Genomic DNA, 21,574 nt, shown 5'->3' with positions numbered 1-21,574 from the left:
CCCAAACTCAGTTTGGTTGTTTTCTATGTCTCTCTCACTCTCAATCGTCCTAGTATACCGTGGTTTACCTTACATTCCCCGGCACAGACTTCTCCGTCAGGAACCGGATCCACGTTTCCGGTTGCGCTGCACCTGCAGCTTTTAAGCAAGTAATTTATTGCCTTTCAGCTAGAAAACTAGATCATCTTTTTTGAAGGTTGTGTCTACATGTACATATATACATGCATACGGTCCAAGTTCATGAATTTTACTTGTCCTTGGCAACTTCAGTAGTATTCTGTTTTCATCTTCTCCAATCTCCATCGTTTTTCTTGTTTTCTTTATTGAGATATTGCAAATGATCCATCGCCGCAACATCTACGGTGTGATACCTGCTCCTTAAATTAATAATACTGTTTTTTGTTTATCTTGATTTTATATAGTTTGCATATCTCTTCCTCTCAAACTGCAATAAATTGCGGGTATCATTTTGTGTGTTGAGCTTATGATTTTCTTAGATCGCATTTAACTGAAGTTGCAGAGACCCCATATGCTAGCTCTTGAAGGCTTGGAAAGAAAAAGAAAAAGAAAAACTCATCTTTCTATATTATTTATTGTAATCATTTTCTTCTTGAAGTGCTCATTTTTATCCGTGGCCCTGCTATGGCACCATAATTCCAAGATTCTAGTTCGAAACTCCTTTTTGGTGGGTCATTTCTTTTTATTCCTCACTTACCGTTAAAGTTTTCTGTTAACTATGCAGGGAGCAGGAGGGAGGAGATTGATCAGACCGTCGAGTGATTTTTCTGTGATTCTATTTTATTCACTTGAAGTTTAGGGAGCATGAGTTCTTCATCATGGATCAACTCTCTCTCATGCTCAAGCTCTGTGGTTCAGTCTTCAGGGGAAACATCTATTCCATTGATATTTCAATGGTTAAGATTCATTTTCCTTTCTCCATGTCCTCAAAGAGCTCTGTTATCTTCAGTTGACCTTTTGTTCTTGCTTTTCCTCCTCGGATTTGCGGCTCAAAAGCTGCATTCTAGATTCACTTCCAGTGGACACTCCGACTCTGACATCAACTATCCCCTTGTTGGAAATGGAAACAGCAGAGCTCATATCACAACTTCTATTTGGTTCAAGCTCTCTTTGATTGTACCAGTCTTTTTAGCTTTGTGTTACATTGTTGTCTCCATTATAGCATTCAGTCAAAGCACTCAGTTGCCACATTGGAAGGTGCTTGCTGGAGTGTTTTGGTTAGTTCAAGCAATAACTCAACTAATGGTTGCAATCTTGATAATTCATGAAAAGAGGATTCACGCTGTCACTCATCCACTATCTCTTCGAATTTACTGGGTTGCAAATTTCATCATCATTAGTATGTTTATGTCATCAGGGATCATTCGATTGGTAGCTCTGGAACACAACTTGTTATTTGATGATATAGTTTCTGCAATGGCTTTCACGTTATCCATTGTTCTTTTTTCCGTTGCCATTAAAGGATCGACTGGGATTACTGTAATCAGGCATTCTGAATCAGTAATGCATGATGACACCAAATTACATGAACCTCTTTTGGGAAAATCCAATGTGACTGGCTTTGCTACGGCTTCTATAATATCCAAGTCCTTTTGGCTTTGGATGAATCCCCTACTGCGTCAGGGCTACAAATCGCCGCTCAAGATAGATGACGTGCCTACTCTTTCACCAGAGCATAGAGCTGAAAAAATGTCACAGCTCTTTGAATCCAGTTGGCCTAAACCACATGAAAAGTCAAACCACCCTGTTCGAACCACGTTGTTGAGGTGCTTTTGGAAGGAAATTTCCTTCACTGCGTTCCTTGCAATCTTGCGGCTCTCTGTCATGTATGTTGGGCCTATGCTCATCCAAAGCTTTGTCGATTACACATCTGGGAAAAGAACCTCTCCCTATGAAGGATATTACCTTGTATTGATTCTTCTTGTCGCAAAATTTGTTGAGGTTTTGACTGATCATCAATTTAACTTCAATTCTCGGAAACTTGGGATGCTCATTAGATGTACTCTCATCACTTCTTTATACAAGAAAGGGCTTATGTTATCATGTTCTGCTCGTCAAGCTCACGGAGTTGGACAGATTGTGAATTACATGGCCGTTGATGCCCAGCAGCTCTCTGATGTGATGTTGCAGTTGCACTCTATATGGTTAATGCCATTGCAAGTTGGTGTTGGCTTAGCGCTCCTATACAATGCTCTAGGTACCTCGGCAGTCACAGGATTGATTGGAACTCTTGGTATTATTGTGTTTGCTGTGTTTAGCAACAGAAGAAATAATAAGTTCCAGAGAAATGTGATGATAAATCGCGATTCAAGGATGAAGGCAACAAATGAGATGCTGAATTGCATGCGTGTGATCAAATTCCAAGCATGGGAAGACCACTTCAACAAGAGAATCCAAGATTTTCGTGATTCAGAATTTGGATGGATTTCCAAGTTTTTGTACTCAATCTCTGGCAACACGATCGTGTTGTGGTGCACACCATTGATAGTATCAACTCTGACATTTGGTACCGCTCTCCTGTTGGGAGTCCCGCTTGATGCAGGGACAGTATTCACAACGACCTCCATCTTTAAAATGTTGCAGGAGCCTATCAGGGTATTCCCTCAAGCTATGATATCACTTTCACAAGCAGTGGTATCTCTTGCGAGGTTGGATTGTTACATGTTAAGCAAGGAATTGGTGGAAGAGTCGGTAGAAAGAGCGGATGCTTGCGATGGTAGAATCGCTGTGGAGGTCAAGGGTGGGATATTTAGTTGGGATGATGAAGCTAAAGGTGAGGTTTTGAACAATATAAATTTGGAGATAAAAAAAGGGGAGCTTACTGCTATTGTTGGGACTGTGGGATCTGGGAAATCTTCTCTCCTTGCCTCAATCCTCGGTGAGATGCACAAAATATCTGGAAAGGTATGGATTACGAAACAAAACTTGTGGGATTTATCCCTTCATTGATTCTTGTATTTTGGTGTTCTTCATCAGCCTCATAGATATGTTTTTTTTTTTTTTTTTTTGTGCGTGTTTCATCATCATCACGCTCTTAGCTGGTCACGCCAAGTTTAGATTTGAAATCATAAAAAATTCACCCAATCATTTAGGCATTGTCAATAATGTAAGCACTGAGTTTCTTGACAGATACTTTGTTCTCATGTTCCACAATGAGATGTGCATTTCATGCTTCTATTGCTGGAATATATACTTTCAGAGGCTCTCTTGGCTCTTTGCAAAAACAATTTTGAAATGCTAATGTAGTTAGCTCCACATTTAATAGCTGGAGTATTTTTCATTAACTCTGAGACTTGCCGATATCCGGCGTCTTTTTGGTTTGTTTGTTCATCGTAAATTTAATGCAGCTGGAATGCATTTATGCACGACACTGAACTCATTTTATTGAAGCTCAGAATTTGGCTACTCAAAGTCAGTAGTGAGACTTCTCTATTTCCATCTTGCTCAATTTGGGTTCATGTTATACCACAATAAGTTGAAGGCTATCTTGTTCATCATTCTTGTTACCTCTTCCCTGGGGTTTCAGAGGTTTTTTGTTTTTTTTTCTTCTTTTATCACCTTTTTTTGGAATAGATTTTCTTCCTTGGCTTACACTTTTTCAGCTATTACTTTTGGTGCTCATATGCAATCCATGGAACACAACTTTCCTCATTTTGTTGCTAAATCCCACTGTATGGTTGCAATCGAATTGATGAACTTGAAATGTTTTACTGAGATATTTCACTCTTCCTTCAACAGATCAGGATTTGTGGAACAACTGCCTATGTTGCCCAAACATCATGGATTCAAAATGGCACCATTGAGGATAACATATTATTTGGTTTGCCAATGAATGAGGAGCGATACAAGGAAGTTCTCAGGGTTTGTTGCTTGGAGAAAGACTTGGAGATGATGGAGTTCGGAGATCAGACTGAAATCGGAGAGCGTGGCATCAACCTCAGTGGTGGGCAGAAGCAGCGGATACAACTTGCGAGGGCTGTTTATCAGGACTGTGATATCTATCTTCTTGATGATATTTTTAGCGCTGTTGATGCGCATACTGGGACTGATATATTTAAGGTGACACTAAATTTAATTGCTTTAAAGTATGGACATTCAGTAGAAGTGAAATGATTTACTCTTGATGCCATTTTGGTCATAGGTTCTTTAATTTATAATGGAAATTCAGTCTCAGCGAGTAGAAAGTACGGAAATCACTTGTATTAGAAAATTTCCATAATGGATAAGAGTCAAATGTGTCTTCTCTGTAATCTCCTGTTAAATAGGCAAGAAAATCTTATCTGCACTCTGGAAATTGAATGGCAGTTTTAAGTTATATCAATGCTTTCTGCAGCAATGTGTTAGAGGCGCACTGAAGGGAAAGACTATCTTACTTGTGACCCACCAAGTCGACTTCTTGCACAACGTTGATCTTATCTCAGTAAGTAGCAAAACCATCTTTTATCGTTTCCCCTCCACGCAGATAAGCGTTTATGGTGATCAGTAATTTCTGAAAAAAATTGAATCTTGTCTCAATACCAGGTCATGCGAGATGGACAGATAGTACAATCAGGAAAATACAATGATCTATTAGCGTCTGGATTGGATTTTGGAGCGCTAGTAGCTGCTCATGAAACTGCTATGGAACTTGTAGAAGTCAGTGCTGAAATTCCTTGTGAAAACTTACCCACACCACCGAAGTCCTCTCAAGGCCTCTCCAAAATTGGGGAAGAAAAGGATGAAAGCAAGCAGCTTCTAGATCAACCAAAGTCAGATAAGGGAACTTCAAAGCTCATTGAAGAAGAGGAAAGAGCAACCGGTAACGTAGGACTGCATGTGTATAAACAATACTGCACCGAAGCTTTTGGATGGTGGGGTCCAGTTGTGGCTTTGCTCTTGTCCCTAATATGGCAAGCATCTCTAATGGCTGGAGATTATTGGTTGGCTTTTGAAACTGCAGATGAGCGGGCTGCAACATTCAAGCCTTCACTATTTATATCTGTCTACGGAATTATTGCAGCTTTATCAGTGGTGCTCTTAACAATGAGATCCCTTTTCGTCACGCTAATGGGGCTCAAGACAGCCCAAAAGTTTTTTGGCGGTATTCTTCGTAGTATCTTGCACGCGCCCATGTCTTTTTTTGACACCACACCTTCAGGAAGAATATTAAGTCGAGTAAGGATGCAAGACCCAACTATGATCCCCCCCCCCCTCTCAACTATGATTGTATTCCTCCTGAAATCTATAACAGGATATTGGATAAAGATGCTTAAATCTGTTGCTGTTTTTTATTTTCCTGGTTTTTTTTTTCCTGCAGGCATCAGCTGATCAAACCACCATCGATATCTTCCTTCCCTTTATGTTCTCCCATGCAATTGCAATTTACGTCACAGTACTCAGCATCATTGTAATTGTATGTCAGTATACTTGGCCAACTGTGTTCTTGGTAATTCCGCTTGGCTGGCTAAACTGGTGGTACCGGGTACGGGCTTTTTTTTCATCTTGCTGTAGCATTTACAGCGTGTAATTCCGCTCGCACATATAAATGACATATCATGCCACGGATATGCATATGTTTCTAATTTAAAGAACTTTCTACTATCTTGAAAGCTTTCTAATGTGATCCTCATCCTAACTTGTAAATCATGATTGTAATACTCGGATTCAAGAGTAGATTTTTATATATCTCCAGATTGAGTAGGAAAATCTGTAATGATGATTTATCTTTCTTGGTTGCAGGGATACTTTCTTGCAGCATCGCGAGAATTAACTCGACTCGACTCAATTACCAAAGCTCCTGTGATTCATCACTTTTCAGAAAGCATCTCTGGAGTTATGACAATTAGGTCTTTCCGAAAACAAGATAGATTCTGTCAGGAAAATGTTAGCCGAGTGAATGCCAATTTGTGCATGGATTTTCACAACAATGGATCAAATGAGTGGTTGGGTTTCCGTTTGGAACTGATTGGGAGCATCATACTTTGCGCTTCTGCTATGTTCTTGATTATATTACCTAGCAGCATTATAAGGCCAGGTAATTGAATGCTAGCATGTTTTTGCCATTGGACAAAATCTCTCAAGGATTTGATTCATCAAAGTTGATATAATGCATGCTCATCTATATATGAGATTTCTGGACCAAGTGATTCAAAGTGTTCTTGGCAAAAGAGTATCATTCTTCCATTAATGCAAAAACATCTGCATATTATGTTTCTTTGGTTCTACTTAATTCATATGCTGTCTTATTACTAATGTTCCTTTTTACATACTATGAGGCTTATTTGTATCTAAAATCATGGATTGAAGCATCAAAGCAATGTTTTTGATGTTATTACTGGAATCTAACAGCAGATACTCATATTTCTTAAATCCGCCAGATCTTAAATGCTTGCGTTCCAGGAAACTGACCAAATTTTGCTTGATACAGAGAACGTTGGTTTATCTCTCTCCTACGGGCTATCCCTCAATTCTGTGCTGTTCTGGTGCATATATTTAAGTTGCTTTGTGGAAAATAGAATGGTCTCTGTTGAGAGGCTCAAACAATTCACTAATATTTCATCAGAGGCAGCATGGAAGATAGAGGATAGGGTTCCTCCTCCAAACTGGCCTGCCATTGGCAATGTTGATCTAAAGGACTTGCAGGTAAAAGGCATTACAATAGTTCTTATTGATAAAGAAATCAGTTTAAGTTTTCATTTATTATAGAGATGCAATTCACACGCTATCCTAATAGCTCTTTTAGGCTGAGGAAGTGAAAAGCAAATGAAATTTTCAGGCATCAACACTGAGCAAAGCACATTATGCATGCATTGATAGCACTTTGTCATTGTCAGTGAACTTGACATCTTTGGTAATATATCCATGCTCGATCTATTTTACCTTTTGGATAACAGGTTAGATATCGTCCAAACACTCCTCTGGTTCTCAAGGGCATTACTCTCAGCATTCAAGGGGGAGAGAAGATAGGTGTTGTTGGACGTACAGGGAGTGGAAAGTCGACTATGATCCAAGTCTGCTTTAGGCTGGTTGAACCCACAGGAGGAAAAATAATTATCGATGGCATTGACATCTGTATGTTAGGACTCCATGATCTCAGGTCTCGTTTTGGCATCATTCCTCAAGAACCTGTCCTTTTTGAAGGAACCGTGAGAAGCAACGTGGATCCTGTTGGACAGTATACAGACGAGGAGATATGGGAGGTAACCACGTGGTTCCCATTTCTTGATCCACTTCACATTATTAAATATATATATTGTGAGAAACCTTTTGTTAAGAGTTTGCAAGCTGAAAAACTTGATGGTTTTGTAGAGTCTTGAACGCTGTCAACTGAAAGATGTTGTGGCTGCAAAACCCGAAAAACTTGATTCTCCAGGTGAAATTTGACCGTCATTTGTTTCACAGTTTTCACTCTTCCAAACTTGTTAGGTGGAACGTATTATTGGAACAATAATTTATGAAAACTTTCAATTTCATAGTGACTGATAACGGAGACAACTGGAGCATGGGGCAAAAGCAGCTTCTTTGTATGGGGAGAGTTATGCTAAAGCACAGTCGTCTGTTGTTTATGGATGAAGCAACTGCTTCAATTGATTCGCAAACTGACGCTGTGATTCAGAAGATCATTAGAGAGGAATTTGCTGACTGTACAATTATCAGCATTGCTCACAGAATACCCACAATCATGGACTGTGACAGGGTTTTAGTTATCGATGCAGGTATGCTCTTCTTTCTACTGTCGTCTTCTTCGTTCTAAACCTCAAGGAAAGAGTTTTTTAAAATCCCACACAACTGTAGACTGCTCTGTCTATATTACACAACAAGGCATGGTTCATTTGTAACGAAAATCTTTCCAACTTACAAGCTGAGAGTTCTTGTTCTTCGAGTTTTTTCACGCATTCAAGACAATCGGCTGGCTATTCTGACTCGCCTTGTTTCCTGTTTATAACAGGACGGTCAAAAGAATTTGATAAACCCTCTCGGCTGCTTGAGAGGCCATCACTGTTCGGAGCACTGGTTCGGGAGTATGCCAACCGCTCGGCTGAATTATAAGCAAACAGTATACTTTGATCAGAAGCACTATCCTGCTGTTAATATTGGTAAGAATCTCCCGAGATGCATGTCTTGATCCACACTGTTGGAGGAGTGCCTTCACTCTTTTACCAATTTGCCATGCTACCGGAGAGTGTTATTACCAAAAACCTAAAGTACTGTAGAACTAAACGTGGATTGGATAAGCAAAATTACTACTTTGCCCTTATTCCATTGTTCGTTGGATATTTCAGTCTTTTTATATTTTTCTCGGTATAATTATTTAACTGAAATAAGAATGATTTAAAATATCGAGAGAGAAATCACGATAATCTTGAGTTGTCCATTTTTAAGATAAACCGAACAAATGACGATCATTGGCTGAGCTTGACCTATGCTTTTGTGGTGGCCATGCCTAAGTCTTTAGAAGGAAACCCTAATTCATCTAAAATGATACATGACCTTTTTTTTTCTTAATTCACAAGTAACTAGATGAAATTAAATTATATGAGTTACTTCTTATCAATTAGTTGCTGTCAAAAAAAAAATTACAGCCCAAAATTCAGGCAAACAATGGAGAAATGGATGTTGTTTGTGGTCCAATATTAACTACCACATTTAACTATTGGAGGTTGTTGTAAATTTAGGAGCGTGCTATTAATTTGGTCAATTTTGTCTGTGAAAGCAGATAATATCCATCTATTAGATTTAATAATTATTATTTATCATAAACCTTTTTTTAAAATAAATAAATAAATAAATTCTGGTTTTTTTAGCTCAAAGTTTTCATTCTTATTAAAATTAACCAGGTAAAATAATTAATAAAAAAACTAAAAATTACAGTTAAATCATTGTAATTACACTCACAAAATATTATTTTTTTAAATAATGTCTTATGATTATTTTTTTAATTTCACTCTTTAACAACTCTTTTTTTTTTATTCAATTTTAGGTTGTTTTGAGAATCATGTTATTTTTTATTTTCTTTTTATTGTCTTATATATTTGTCTCATAATTTGTTTTTCTTACAATTTTAACTTTCAACATTAAATATGTTGGAAGTGAGTTTTCATATATATTTTTTTAAATTTCTAAGAGTTTAGCCCAATCTCATTATTCAAGTCTTGAGTTTAGTAGATTAATTCAGGTCAACTCAGGTTATTTTTTTATTTATTTTTTTAATTGATTTCTTTTTAGATTTTTTTCTTTAACATTGAATTGGTAGAAAATTGAGTTGCATAGTTTTTTTTTAATTTGCTTTCATTGAACTTATCCCGATCTCACGGCTCGGGTCGTGGGTTTTACGAATTAACTTGAGTTGACTCAGTTAATACTACACTCACAAAACACAATTAACTAGAATAATGTTTTGTGGTTTTTTTTAGATTTTTTTTTCAATTTTACATTTCAACAAACTCAATCTTCTTCTTATTTGTTTATCTATTTTTTTTAATTTTTTTTCAATATTAAATTATTTTGAGAATTGTGATTTATAATTTTTTTTTCTTTATGCTACTGGTCTCATAGAAGTTTTTTTTTTTTTTCTATTTGAACTTTTAACATTAGATCTATTAGAAGTAAGATATTTGTTTATTTATTTTCTATGAATTTAGCTTAATCTCATGACTAAAATTATGAGTTTAACATATTAACCCAAGTTGATTCGAGTCTATTTTTTATTGTTTTTTCTAATTGATTTTTTTTTCAATTTTATTCTTCAACATTAAGTTAGTTGGCTATTAGACATTATAATTTTTTTATTTACTTTTTATGGAGTTATCTCGATTTCATGACCTGGATTTCAAGTTTGACAAGTTAACATAAGTTGAATCGATTCATTTTCTTATCATTTTTTAATTCATTTTATTTTCAATTTTACCCTCTAATAACCCAATTTTTTTTTTATTGTTGTTTTTAATTTTATACTTCAATATTAGATTATTTGAAAATTAAGCTTCGTAACCTTTTTTTTTTATTTTTTTTTCTATAAAGGTTTTTTTTTTCAATTTCAACCTTCAACATTGAATTTATTAGAAATAGAGTTTCATAATTATTTTTTATTTTTTATGAAGTTATCTCAATCTCATGGTCCAGATCATAGGTTTAATAAGTTAACTTGAGTTTGTTTTTTTTTATTTACTTTTTATAGAATTATCTCAATTTCATAATTCAATTCACGGGTTTGACAAGTTAACCCTTATTAATCCAGGTTGTTTTTTTTTTAAAAAAAAAAAATTTATTCTTCAACATTGGATTGATTAATAATTGACATTCATAATTTATTTTTATTTACTTTTTATAGGATTATCATAATTTTATGTTCATGTTATATATTTAACAGGTTAACTTGAGTTTATTATTGTCTCAGTATTTGAAAAAACAATTATCATTTTATATATCACCATATCAATATCTAAAAAAAACATCATTTAATATGTATTATATTTTGACTTCATAATTAATATTTTTATTAGAAAACATGTTAGTAAGGCTTGGATTTGTTTTTTTTTTACATTAAAAAAATTGATTCTACCATAGCATAACATATGCCAATAATTCTAGTTTGTTTCTAAGAGAAGCGATTTAAATTATATATTTTCCTTTATAGGCTTGGTATTATGTGTGTATATACGAGAGTAGGAGAGCTTCGTTGCATTTTGTTGGTTCCAATTGGAAAACAAATAGGAATATAGGTGTGCTTATTGCCCTGATTTGCAAACATCGGTTTCATACTGGTAGGAAAAAGACAATGTTTGCTATCTAATTAAATATAACATGATTTCAATTAGAAACGGTTAATAAACAAATTATTAAAGTATAATTCTAAAAGTTGTGGGACTGTGTAGATTTGCAGTGTTCATGCTTTTATATATTATTATGGATGGATTAGGCAATTTTTTTTTTTAATTTGATCCTCAAATATATTTTTTATGATTTAGTCATATTATTAAAGACCAATTGATTTTGATATCTTATGAAATGATAAAATTATAAAAAAGATGGGCATAATTAAAAAAGATGTCAAACTGGGTGGCGCGTCATGAGTTTTGAAAAAAATAAATATTGGTTCTCAAACTTTAAAAACAATGCAAATTATACAATTTTGATATTCAATAATTTTTAAATTCAATTTGATACAAAAATTCATTTTTATTATTTTTATTCCCTGATTGAGGGAAAAGAGAGAAAGGTCACCGAATTTAATTTGGTAGAAAAAGCACGTTATTGATACCGATTTAGGCAAACAAAATAAATGATATTTATGTTAGATGGTTCTATTTGATGAGAGGAGTTTATATTATTTTTATTTATCTTTAAAGTTTGTGAAAAAACAAATCTGAGCTCAGGTTGATTTTAGACCATGGAGGTAGGTACTATTCACGCACACAAATCATTGTGGCATTGTGCTGCACCGTGTATTTGTCATAAAAAATTTAATCCTTAATTTTTTTTCCTGATAATTTAGTCATAATTGAATGTTGATTGTGATTTATTAGGAAAAGATGAGATTAAAATAAGAGGGATCGAAATGAAAAGGATGAGATTGAAAGAGGGAGAAAAATATTATTGATACCAATTTAGGTCAACAAAACAGTCGATATTCGTGTCAAATAGTTTCATTTGACACGAGGAGTTCATATTATGTGTTGTTTTTGCTTTGAAAGTTCTTGAAAACACAAGTATGAGATTGGTTTGGTTTTTGGGGTGAATTTGTTATTTTTTGGGTTGTTGATCAAGATTTTCATGGTTTCTAATGAGTTTTCTAAGTATTTTGGGTAGAAAATGGTTTGGAAAATGAGTTTTTTTGGCAAAAACAAAAGTCAAAATCTGATTTTTTTTAGTCATTATTGTGGTTGAAATTTAGATAGCATTAAATGATCCATCGTATGATTTTTTTTAGCAAAAAACTTCTAGGCAAGAGATAAATGTAGCCAAAAAAAAAAATAAGGGCTCAGTCACTCATGTGGCCCTTGAAGAAATGTGCTAGACCTAGCAGAGCTTGTTTTTTTTTTAATTTTTAATTTTTTTTATGTTTATTTTGTATATTTTGTATTTTTTTAGTTTATTTATATTTAGATTAATATCTCTACTCTCTTTTATTTTGCTTAGGAAATCTCTTTTAAATGATGATTTTTTTTTTTATGTATTAATTTTTAAAAAGGTTTTTCTTATTTTTCTATAATTGTTTTATCTTATGTATAGATAAACTTTGTTTTGGTGAGGAAAAAAATTTATTTGCAGATAATATTTTTAAATATAATATTTTTTTTATTTTATTCAATCAATTAACATATGTTTATTTTTATTATCGTTTGATTAAATAAAAAAAATATTTTAATAAACAAATATAGCAAACACAATCGGATAAATATCCCTTCTTATATGATTAAATATTTACATCTATACCTTTCTCTTAATTTTTATATTTTTATTTTTAGTTATAATTTATTATTTATTTTATTTATTTATTAATGTATATAATGCTCAATTTATTTGATTATATGTGTATATAATTTTTTTAATTATAATGACGTGTTGAAAAAATTGTGTATATAAGTTTTTTTATTAAAAATATACGCGACGAAATGCAGAATAAATATCTAGAAACATTTACAATTGCGATTGCTTTATTGCTACGCTGATGCTATGCTATCCTTGAGGGCTTATCAGGATGGATAAATTAGTATGCTCTCTATATTCTTATTATCTATTTCGCATACACAAGAATTGTTGTGGAAAAGGATCTTTTTGTTCGAATTTCTTGCTTAAAATTGAATTAAATAAATATTTACTCATGAGAAACAAAACACTCTTTTTATTAATAATAATAAATACAATGATTTTACGTCGCACGAATCCGATAGAATGGCATGAACGAATACGAGAATATTATTGGTATATATTTTTTATTAAAAGAAAACAGCTACATAAATTACTTCTTTTATTTATTTAATTAATTATTAATCAAAAGAAAACGGTTCTTTTCTTTGAAAAATAAAAACAAAAAGTTTCAGAGCGAAAAAAAAAAAAAAAATTAATGAAAAAATAAAGAAAACGCAGCGTTTTTCAGGAAATCGTAAAAGGCGCCGTTGAACTATATACTCCAATTCCCATCCTAGCCAATCCCCTTCATAAACCCTAGTTACCTTCTCATCTTTCTCTCCTCCTCTGGTGTTGCCCCAAAAGAGATACAGAGATGGGAGGGTCAAGAAGGAAATACAAGAATTCAAGGCCAAAAGTACGAGTGGGTCTCCCAAAGAAAAACCCTCACGTGTTCAAGCCAGCCTTCAATCTCCCTCCAAAGCTTCGCTCCCTTGCTGGCGCCGACATCTCCAAATGGGACGATAAGGCCAGTGTTATCCAAAACTACAAGTCTTTTGGTGTTGTTTCAAACCCTAACTTCCTAGGCGTTAGGTCCCGTACTTCTCATATCATTGAGACCGAATCGCTCCAAGTCGCTCCATCCCAGGAACAAGTGGATGATGGGTCCGCAGATGAGCTCGAACCCATTGATTCTGGAAGCGACCTCGAAGAAGATGGTCAGTCCTATTCTTTGCTTCAGCTATGATTTTGCGTTCCTTTTTTAAAGATATAAATCGAATTAATCCCTTATTGTATCCTAATTAATTAATTTTCTGATTTTGAGCTTAATGCTGTTTCTTAGCACACAACTTTAGCTTAATTCACATGCTCAAAAAAATTAAATAATTTCATAATGTAATTTACTTTTTTGGAGAAATTACTCATGGAAACGTGTCGTAGCATATCGTATAGAAAAAGCTAAAGATTTCCTCTCTCTTTTTTTTTCTAGTTCTGACATCTTTGTTCTAGCCTTTAGCTTGTTTGCCATCATTTTTCTTTAATCTATTTGGAATGCCGATGGTTCTGTTTCTTAGAATATGTTAATACACGGTTGAAAATTACGGATCTTATTTCCCATCTTAATTGACTGCAGAAAAGCTGAAGTGCTGTGAAGTGAATGTGTGTTACTCGCATGTATGCTCTTCTTGGAATTTTCCAATTAGTTTAAGGATGATAGGATGCTTGGAACTTGAAAGCTAAAATTTGGAATGAATTTGTCCTCTCTCTATGATTTAATTTGTGATGTTAATATTTTGGTTGTGTAGATTTGAAATCTGCTCTAGGGAAGAAGCGGAGAGACGGAGATCATGCGCCTTTGCAACCATTGACCAAAATGCAGCGTGTTCATATCGGTCAGCTTGTTGAGAAATATGAAGATGACTATAGGGTTGGTTGCCGATTCTTGTTTCTGGATTTGTATAACGTTTGTGGTGGTTGTGTGACTCCCTTTGACTTCTCTTTTTTGCAGAGGATGTTTATGGACACGAAGCTAAATGCTATGCAGCATTCAGTTGCAACTCTAGAGAAGTTGTGCAAAAGATACCATATGCATAAAGATAAAAATCCTCTGATAAGGAGTATTCAAACTCGTTGAAGTGAGGTCTCGTCTGTTACCTATTTTAATGTCTGTTATCTTGATTGCTATATGGGTAATCAAACCAAGTTTTGTCCAGGAACTATCTGGTGTTTTCATCTTTTGCTTCTCAAAACTACTAAATATTCAAGAAATTAGTGTTTCTTTGGATTGAATGTGCTTGGAGCGTGGATGCAGAAGTGTTTCTTCGAAATCTTAAAGGAAAATTAGTGCAAAACAAAGCCAAAGCCACCCCAGATCAATAACTGATTAAATGCATGCCATTCTTGATAGAATACTCACAAACAGTCTTCATTCACAAGAGATAATGTTTTCAATGTTTTCAAACCAAAATAGTTTATGAACGAAGAGAGTGTCTGACTCCTTCATTCATACATGCTCCACTTGGCTCGGGGGGGTATAGCTCAGGTGGTAGACCTCCGCACCGCGGCGGCAGCTGGTGGGAGCTTAGTTCACTCTCCACATGATGCAGAATCATATGCGACCAAGATAGTGTGCTGCACTGTTTCATTCAAGAGGTGGGGAAAGAGCGAAGAAAGAAACAGATTCCTTTCATTTAAAGCAATAATCTATTCTCAATCTCTGAGGTTGTAAATCAACACATGCAACGTAACAGTTCTCCGATCCAACCAAGCAGATCAACATCGCCTGTCCAATAACTTGAATTGCGGCGGCATTTATACATCAACACATACGAAATCCTGGCTCAAGGAGCGGGAGACATTAACACAGTAACATTATGGGAATTGGGAAAGATTTACAGCATGTTATCTGGACCTAAATCGATCTATTGACAACTAGGAGAAGAAATTCCGAACTAGACACCCATGAATGCTCGACACTGAGATTCCCAGTGCTCCTTCACCTGTCGAATCCTCTCTATCCTTTCCGTCTGAAGTCGCTGCTCCCAATACTTGTGGAAACTGTTTCGAAATTCCAATGAAAGCAAGAAATTAGCAAATGGTATAAAACGTGAAAAACACAGGTCCTGTTTCTTGCGAGTCCCTCTGAGCGAGGAAGAACACGTGATGACGAGAATCTTAAACTTACAGCTAAAGTATAATCAAACTGATTTGTCATGAAGAGAAAAGGATACCTTCTGCTTAATAAGATATTAAGCTCTTCCAAGTGTAGGGCACCTTCGTAAACTCCGGTCTGCAATAACAAGAATAAAGTTAGAAAATGAAGATTGTTAAAAGAAGAAGAAGAAGAAAGACAGAGACCGTGCAGTGAAAAAAGGAAATGAAATAAGCAGATTGTTATTGTTATTGCCAGAAACATGCATCTGATACTTCAGGGTTTTCATTGAATCTGCCAGCATTACACACAATTCAACTGATTTTCCTACATTTGATTAAAGATATCAGCCTTTCTTCATAGTGCAACACATGACACTTCTATAACTTGTAAACGAAGCGCTGGACCAGTATCAACAGTAAACTTGATGATGAAAAGGGAGGCGAAAGATCGTGTTCATCAAGAACATTGTGCATGATGCCAATTAAAGAAACCAGGGGAGGAAATGGTTCAATCAGAATGGATAGGTTATTTCCTTCTACAGTACAGAGCCAGTGACAAAAATAAGAACGGAAAAAATAAGTCAAATTGCGTGGAGTCCTCGTGAATTCAGATGAGCAATAGGCGATGGATTGAAGTAATGGTAGGGATCGAATAAGGCTAATATTCAAGAGCCTGTCGTGTAGCATCAGTTTTCATTTTCCGAGTCCAATTTCCTAACTTCAAAAGGATCATTTAAAATCATCTCGAAGCAAAATTGCAGCGATGCTTAGCGGGCATATTGCTTCAAAGGAAAAGAGAGTGAGAGAGAGAGAGAGAGAGGAGAATAACAACTAAATAATGTTAACTAACCTTCCGGCATAGAGGGCATTTTTCTTTAGGTTTTGCTGCCTTGAGTCCATCGACAATGGTCACTGAAGCAGCAGAACAAGCACACATATAGCAGAATATATGGCCACATGTTAGAGAAACTGGATCAAATACAGTATCCTGTCACCAGTAGAGATAATTAAACAATCTAAATCAGATACCGGTCATCAAATCACAATGATAACAGACTCAATGCACACGCTTTACACTCTTGTAACGATAGCTCTGTAGCTCAATACATGCACGCATGCGTAGAACAGCGTATGCACTTATAAATAGTAAATCATGAAAGAAAAGCTAATTAGACCAGGATTTTTCTTCTGATCTTGAGGAGAGCAGATGCCAAATTCAGTGTAAAAGGCCGGGTTCAAATTGGCCATATCTCTTAATTCACCATAGAGACTCACTGTCGGGTCAAAGTAAGATTGGTCTACGATCTAACTGGTCCCTAGTGATATATGGAACTAGAAAAAGAGGTGCAGCAGTTAGCGTGTCAATCCATAAGGCATCTCATGCATAAATGATGTTTTCCAAAAAAAGTCAACAAATTCTACCAGCTCTTGCTGCATTCATTGTAAATTAGACCTTGAATCCAGTTGTGAAATTTTATTTGCTTCTCTTCATAGAAGATTAGGCGAGACATCAGATTTTAAACAAATAATTACTGGATATTATGCAGAGCATATTTCGAAGCAAAATGAAATTTAGGAACTTACCAGGCATATAGAACAGGTCAAATCAATATCAAGCTTGATGGAGTCAAAAAGCTCACAAGAGAGTGATGGTTTGTCATCATCAAAAGTTAGTGAGCACCCCTCGAACAATGCAGGGGCCTTGCTTGACTTGACCTTTGTCTCCCTTAAATTAATGTGAAAAGCCATAAGCTCACAAAGCCATGGGGACTGAAGGATCTCAATGTGCATGCTTTGAGCTTTTGACTTGAAGGCCTGTCCTTGCTTGGAGTAATGGATCTGTAACCATAGAGGGCAGATCTATCAAGCTTGATAACCTAAAACAGATCGTTCGAATTCAGTATTGTAATCCATTCATCTTATTTTGAGACAAGCATACCTTGTCATATTTCTTTAGTATTTTTCGAACTGCAATAGCATTGATCAGTGCATAGGTGACCAGATCCTTGCCTTCTTGAATCAAGGCAGCGTGGTCTTTTTGTAACCTGCCTTGGAACCACATGAAGTATTTTCGAAACCCAGATGCCAGGTGCAGCTCAAGTAATTTCTGGGCACGTTTATTGAAGCAACCAACTACTGCCGACATTTCCTTCACAAGGGAAGGGAAAAAAGTACCATCGCACACTGCAAGTGAATTTGAGTTAAAGAAGGAATAGCAGATACAAAGAACAAACCTATAAAAAAAATCATTATAACAAAAAACATAAGATGCCACTTCAAAAAGAAAAATTTAAATCGATGTAAACATCACTCCAATAAGAACAAAACTTCACGTTCTTCTGTAAAATCAGACAAACCTGCTAAGAGACACCAATATCCTAAGAATAGAAAGAAACAGAAACTATCATATCCCTACAAACTAACCAATGCTACAAATAAATAAGAAACAGTGGATAACAATCATTTGCAATAGAATTGAGTACAGGGACAATGGTGAGGACAGGACTGGCCATCATGGTCCTGGTGAGATTCGAAGTCTTTCCTACACTTCTTCAAAATCTTTTTGAGCTTTTTGAAATCAACCGCGGGTAGTTGTTTCTGCTGTCCTTGCATGTACTCCTGATATTTCTTGCAAAACTTCATGTTTTTTTCTTTCTCAAGAACCGAACCAACCAAAGCTAGCCTCTCCTTTTGATCTTTCTTGTTAAGGAATTGAGGATGCTAGTGTCGTATATATCCACCGACTTAGTTCTTTATCTAGTGGAAGGAGAGGACGTAACTCTCTCTGTCTCTGCGTATCAACGGCTTGGAGTGCTGAGAGACGTGTGTCTACACCAAACCTGAGGAGATGACAGAAAGGTGGAGTCAATTTCTTGGATATCATGGAATCTTTTTCCGCAAGTTGATATCCATTTACAGTTATTTTTCACCTTTTTTCTTTTTTCAATTATCCACAGTCGGCACGTCACTCATGTAGAATAAATACATTATTGGAATAATTTTATTTTTTTCAAACTATCTGGCGTTGTATAGTAAAACCAAATTTTCTTAAAGTCCTCTTGTTTAGTCCGTTAGGGAAGAAAGTCTTGCTGTATTGGCAAGGCTCGTGATTTGAGTTTATGAATGGAGAATCTTATATTTATATAAAATAAAATAGAAGGTGTTTTTAAAAAAAATTAAATTAAATTTATTTTTTAATTTTAAATTAATAATTTTTTATATTTTAAAATTATTTTAATGTGGTGATATTAAAAATAATTTTTTAAAAAATAAAAATAATATTATTTTAATATATTTACGAGTAAAATATACTTTAAAAAAAATCCATAATTATATTATTGAAAAACTAAAAAAAAAAAAGTTCATGCTTGAATTTTAAGCAATGAGACATCTTAAAGTTTCTTTTTAATTTTGCCTTGTGGGGGCGGTTTATCACTAATAGAAAAAGCCGCGCGCTTATTGCAAGTTTGTTTTATAATAAATCTAATATTGAAGGCATAATTAATAAATAAATAATTTTAAATTTTAAAAAATTATTATTATTATAATCAAAATGAGGAGGGTAACAATGATAACCCAACAAGTCAACTGGGGCCATCGATTTGGTGGCTGGCTTGTCCGAGTTTAATAAAAAACTAGTTATGGCAACAACCCGGTTAAATTTGGGAGACCCGGTTGGTTGACCCATGATCCAGGTGACCTGGATGAGACCCAATTTTTTTTTTTCAAATGTGAGATTTGAAACCCATTAGAATATATACTTTATGTTCCTAGAAAAAAAATCATTTTTTCAATGTGAGATAAAAAAAAACATTTTGATTTCAATACTTCAACTAAAAAGGATAACACCTTTTGTATATATATTCTATGTTCCCAAGAAAAAAAATCATGTTTTTTTAGTGTGGGATAAAAAATATTTTAATTTAAATACTTCAACTTAAAAGGATGACATTGTATATTTTCAATGTAGGATTTAAAGTCCTTTTGTATATATACTTTATATTCCCATGAAAAACGTTATGTTTTTTCAATGTGAGATTTGAAACCTATTAGTATATATACTTTATGTTCCCAAGAAAAAAAATCATGTTTTTTCAATATGAGATAAAAAAAAAACCTTTTAGTTTAAAATACTTCATCTTAAAAATATAACATTGTATCTTTTCAGTATGGGATTTAAAACCTTTTCGTATATATACTCTATGTTCTCATGAAAAAAGTTATGTTTTTTCAATGTAAGATTTGAAATCCATTAGTATATATACTCTATGTTCCAAAAAAAATCATGTTTTTTCAATGTGGGATAAAAAAATTTTTTGATTTAAATACTTCAACTTAAAAGGATAACATAGTATCTTTTTAATGTGGGATTTGAAGCCTTTTCGTATATATACTTTATGTTCTCATGAAAGAAGTTATGTTTTTTCAATGTGAGATAAAAAAAAAATTGTTTAAATACTTCAACTTAAAATTTTAACATAATATTTTTTTGAAGTGGCATAATTTTTTTAAAAAATATATTATTTTAAACTTCATTCTGTATAATATGCATAACCTATATTTACATGAATTTTTTATATATAAAATATTATTTATTTATTTATTTATTAATTTTTTTAGATTGATTCGGGTTGATCTGAGTTGACCTGAATTGACCCATAAAATCTGAAATTCGGTTTTTTTGGCTTGGTCAATCTTAATAACTATAATTTACAAGGCGGCGCCCGCGGTTTCCTTTGATTCAGTTGTTTTGAATGATGTCACATGAAAATTGCTGCGTCGTCTCAAATTAGCCACTAAACTTGCAGGGGACACTCAGGTTTAAGCATGGAATGGCCAGCACACATAGGCGGAGGCATGACAAAGGCTGGGATGGGCTTTAGCCTGGGTCAAGATTTTATCAATAATTTTTAATTAGTTTTATGTAAAAAAAAAATTATAATTCTCAATTAAATTATCAAAAAGTTCTAAAAATTTGTGTGGAGCCTTCTAATATGATGCTTTAGCTTGGGTTAAAATTTCATAATTTTTGGAGAAATTTAAAAATTTAATGAAAAATCACAATTTGATCAATTTTATGTTATTGAACGTAATTTTCAATCCGACCATCAGATCGAGTTAAAATTTTACAAGGGATCTTAAAATATATTGAATAAAATCTAGTTAAGAGTTTAGGATGAACGGAGCTTGGTAGTGCTAATAAAAAAAATAACCGTCAAATAAAAACAAAATGACTCATTAAGAGTAAAATAATTATCTGTCATTAAAAAATAAAACAAATCAGCTCTTCCTTTCTTTTATATATTGCCGACTGAGCAGAAGTAGAATAGAAGAAGAAAGACAAGAAAAGAAGAGAGAAAAATAGAAAAAATTAAGGGAAAAACATAAAAAAATTATAAGGAAAAAAATAAGTGAGAGAATAACCTTATAAAACACTAATCTAGGAAAGAATCAAGTGAAGGAAGAAGGAATTAAAAGAGGGGAAAAATTTAATTACTTTATTTTCTAGTTGACATGAGATTATTATTTTATCCTGATTGAGGGGTTGTTATACTATTGATTCAAATTCGATTATAGATAAATTATATTCCACAAAACATCGAAGAATATAATTTTCATAGTGAGTTTATTTTTACTTTCGCTTTAATTTTATGTACTTTTAAATTTATCTTTTAATATTTTGAATAGTGTATTTGAATTAAAATTTTATTATTAATTTCAAAAATTCATATAAATGAGTTAATAATTAATCTTAAAAAATATTTATATATTTATTTAATAGTCCAGAATAAAAAAAATTTCTTACTCCGCCCTTCCCAGCAGATATTCTCTAGATACCGAAAAGAAGTATATTTTAGGTATCCTCGCAGCACCAACCGCCATAAAAGTGGATTTGAAGGTATTTTATATGGCTATCATCATTAACCATACTCCTTTAGTGCTCAAAAGAAAAGTTTTCAAGAGCTCTACGTGCGTAGGCATCCAACGGATAGAGACCACCGATATGACTACGCAGTCTGATATTTATGCCACGATGGGAAGCTTCCGGTTGCCACGTCAGGGAGGATGCGGT

The 21,574-nt window shown here is 34.1% G+C and overlaps 3 protein-coding genes across 4 annotated transcripts; 2 read left to right on the top strand and 1 right to left on the bottom strand.

Moving 5' to 3' along the window:
* LOC118041448 (ABC transporter C family member 14) lies at positions 1-8,336 on the top strand. The gene is made up of 12 exons (XM_035048790.2): positions 1-149; positions 743-2,922; positions 3,757-4,077; positions 4,352-4,438; positions 4,540-5,172; positions 5,315-5,479; positions 5,737-6,031; positions 6,425-6,639; positions 6,891-7,196; positions 7,306-7,369; positions 7,473-7,712; positions 7,946-8,336. Exons 2-12 carry the CDS (start codon positions 823-825, stop codon positions 8,044-8,046), a joined length of 4,527 nt encoding a protein of 1,508 aa, XP_034904681.1. The 5' UTR covers positions 1-149; positions 743-822; the 3' UTR covers positions 8,047-8,336.
* A 4,800-nt stretch (positions 8,337-13,136) lies between these two features.
* On the top strand, positions 13,137-14,637 carry LOC118041451 (uncharacterized). The gene is made up of 3 exons (XM_035048793.2): positions 13,137-13,565; positions 14,154-14,275; positions 14,357-14,637. The coding sequence occupies exons 1-3, from the start codon at positions 13,223-13,225 to the stop codon at positions 14,480-14,482; spliced, it is 591 nt and encodes a 196-aa protein (XP_034904684.1). The 5' UTR covers positions 13,137-13,222; the 3' UTR covers positions 14,483-14,637.
* Positions 14,638-15,032: 395 nt separating this feature from the next.
* On the bottom strand, positions 15,033-18,359 carry LOC118041450 (probable E3 ubiquitin-protein ligase BAH1-like 1). Of its 2 annotated transcripts, XM_035048791.2 has the most exons (7): positions 17,985-18,355; positions 17,441-17,685; positions 17,086-17,340; positions 16,352-16,489; positions 15,579-15,637; positions 15,219-15,405; positions 15,033-15,187 (listed from the first exon to the last, which is right to left on the bottom strand). In XM_035048791.2, exons 1-6 carry the CDS (start codon positions 18,142-18,144, stop codon positions 15,300-15,302), a joined length of 963 nt encoding a protein of 320 aa, XP_034904682.1. In that variant the 5' UTR covers positions 18,145-18,355; the 3' UTR covers positions 15,033-15,187; positions 15,219-15,299. The 2 variants fall into 2 exon arrangements, with proteins under 2 accessions (XP_034904682.1, XP_034904683.1); XM_035048792.2 differs by lacking the exons at positions 15,033-15,187; positions 15,219-15,405 and having other exon boundaries at positions 16,352-16,413; positions 17,985-18,359.
* Positions 18,360-21,574: the final 3,215 nt, after the last annotated feature.

The sequence above is a fragment of the Populus alba genome, chromosome 14, assembly GCF_005239225.2.
Source record: "Populus alba chromosome 14, ASM523922v2, whole genome shotgun sequence".
Taxonomy (NCBI): Eukaryota; Viridiplantae; Streptophyta; class Magnoliopsida; order Malpighiales; family Salicaceae; genus Populus; species Populus alba.
The sequence above is the reverse complement of the archived record's forward strand: the minus strand, read 5'-3'. Positions and strand labels throughout refer to the sequence as shown.

What these genes read in the sequence shown, in the direction of transcription:
- LOC118041448 (XM_035048790.2), top strand. Translation starts at nt 823, where the DNA reads ATGAGTTCTTCATCATGGATCAACTCTCTCTCATGCTCAAGCTCTGTG. An exon ending in GGCTAAACTGGTGGTACCGG is followed by an intron (nt 5,480 to 5,736) that starts GTACGGGCTTTT and finishes TCTTGGTTGCAG; the next exon opens with GGATACTTTCTTGCAGCATC. An exon ending in CAGACGAGGAGATATGGGAG is followed by an intron (nt 7,197 to 7,305) that starts GTAACCACGTGG and finishes ATGGTTTTGTAG; the next exon opens with AGTCTTGAACGCTGTCAACT.
- LOC118041451 (XM_035048793.2), top strand. Translation starts at nt 13,223, where the DNA reads ATGGGAGGGTCAAGAAGGAAATACAAGAATTCAAGGCCAAAAGTACGA. An exon ending in AAGCGACCTCGAAGAAGATG is followed by an intron (nt 13,566 to 14,153) that starts GTCAGTCCTATT and finishes TTGGTTGTGTAG; the next exon opens with ATTTGAAATCTGCTCTAGGG. An exon ending in AATATGAAGATGACTATAGG is followed by an intron (nt 14,276 to 14,356) that starts GTTGGTTGCCGA and finishes TCTTTTTTGCAG; the next exon opens with AGGATGTTTATGGACACGAA.
- LOC118041450 (XM_035048791.2), bottom strand. Translation starts at nt 18,144, where the DNA reads ATGAAGTTTTGCAAGAAATATCAGGAGTACATGCAAGGACAGCAGAAA. An exon ending in CTGTCCTCACCATTGTCCCT is followed by an intron (nt 17,686 to 17,984) that starts GTACTCAATTCT and finishes ATTCACTTGCAG; the next exon opens with TGTGCGATGGTACTTTTTTC. An exon ending in AATATCTTATTAAGCAGAAG is followed by an intron (nt 15,406 to 15,578) that starts GTATCCTTTTCT and finishes ATTTCGAAACAG; the next exon opens with TTTCCACAAGTATTGGGAGC.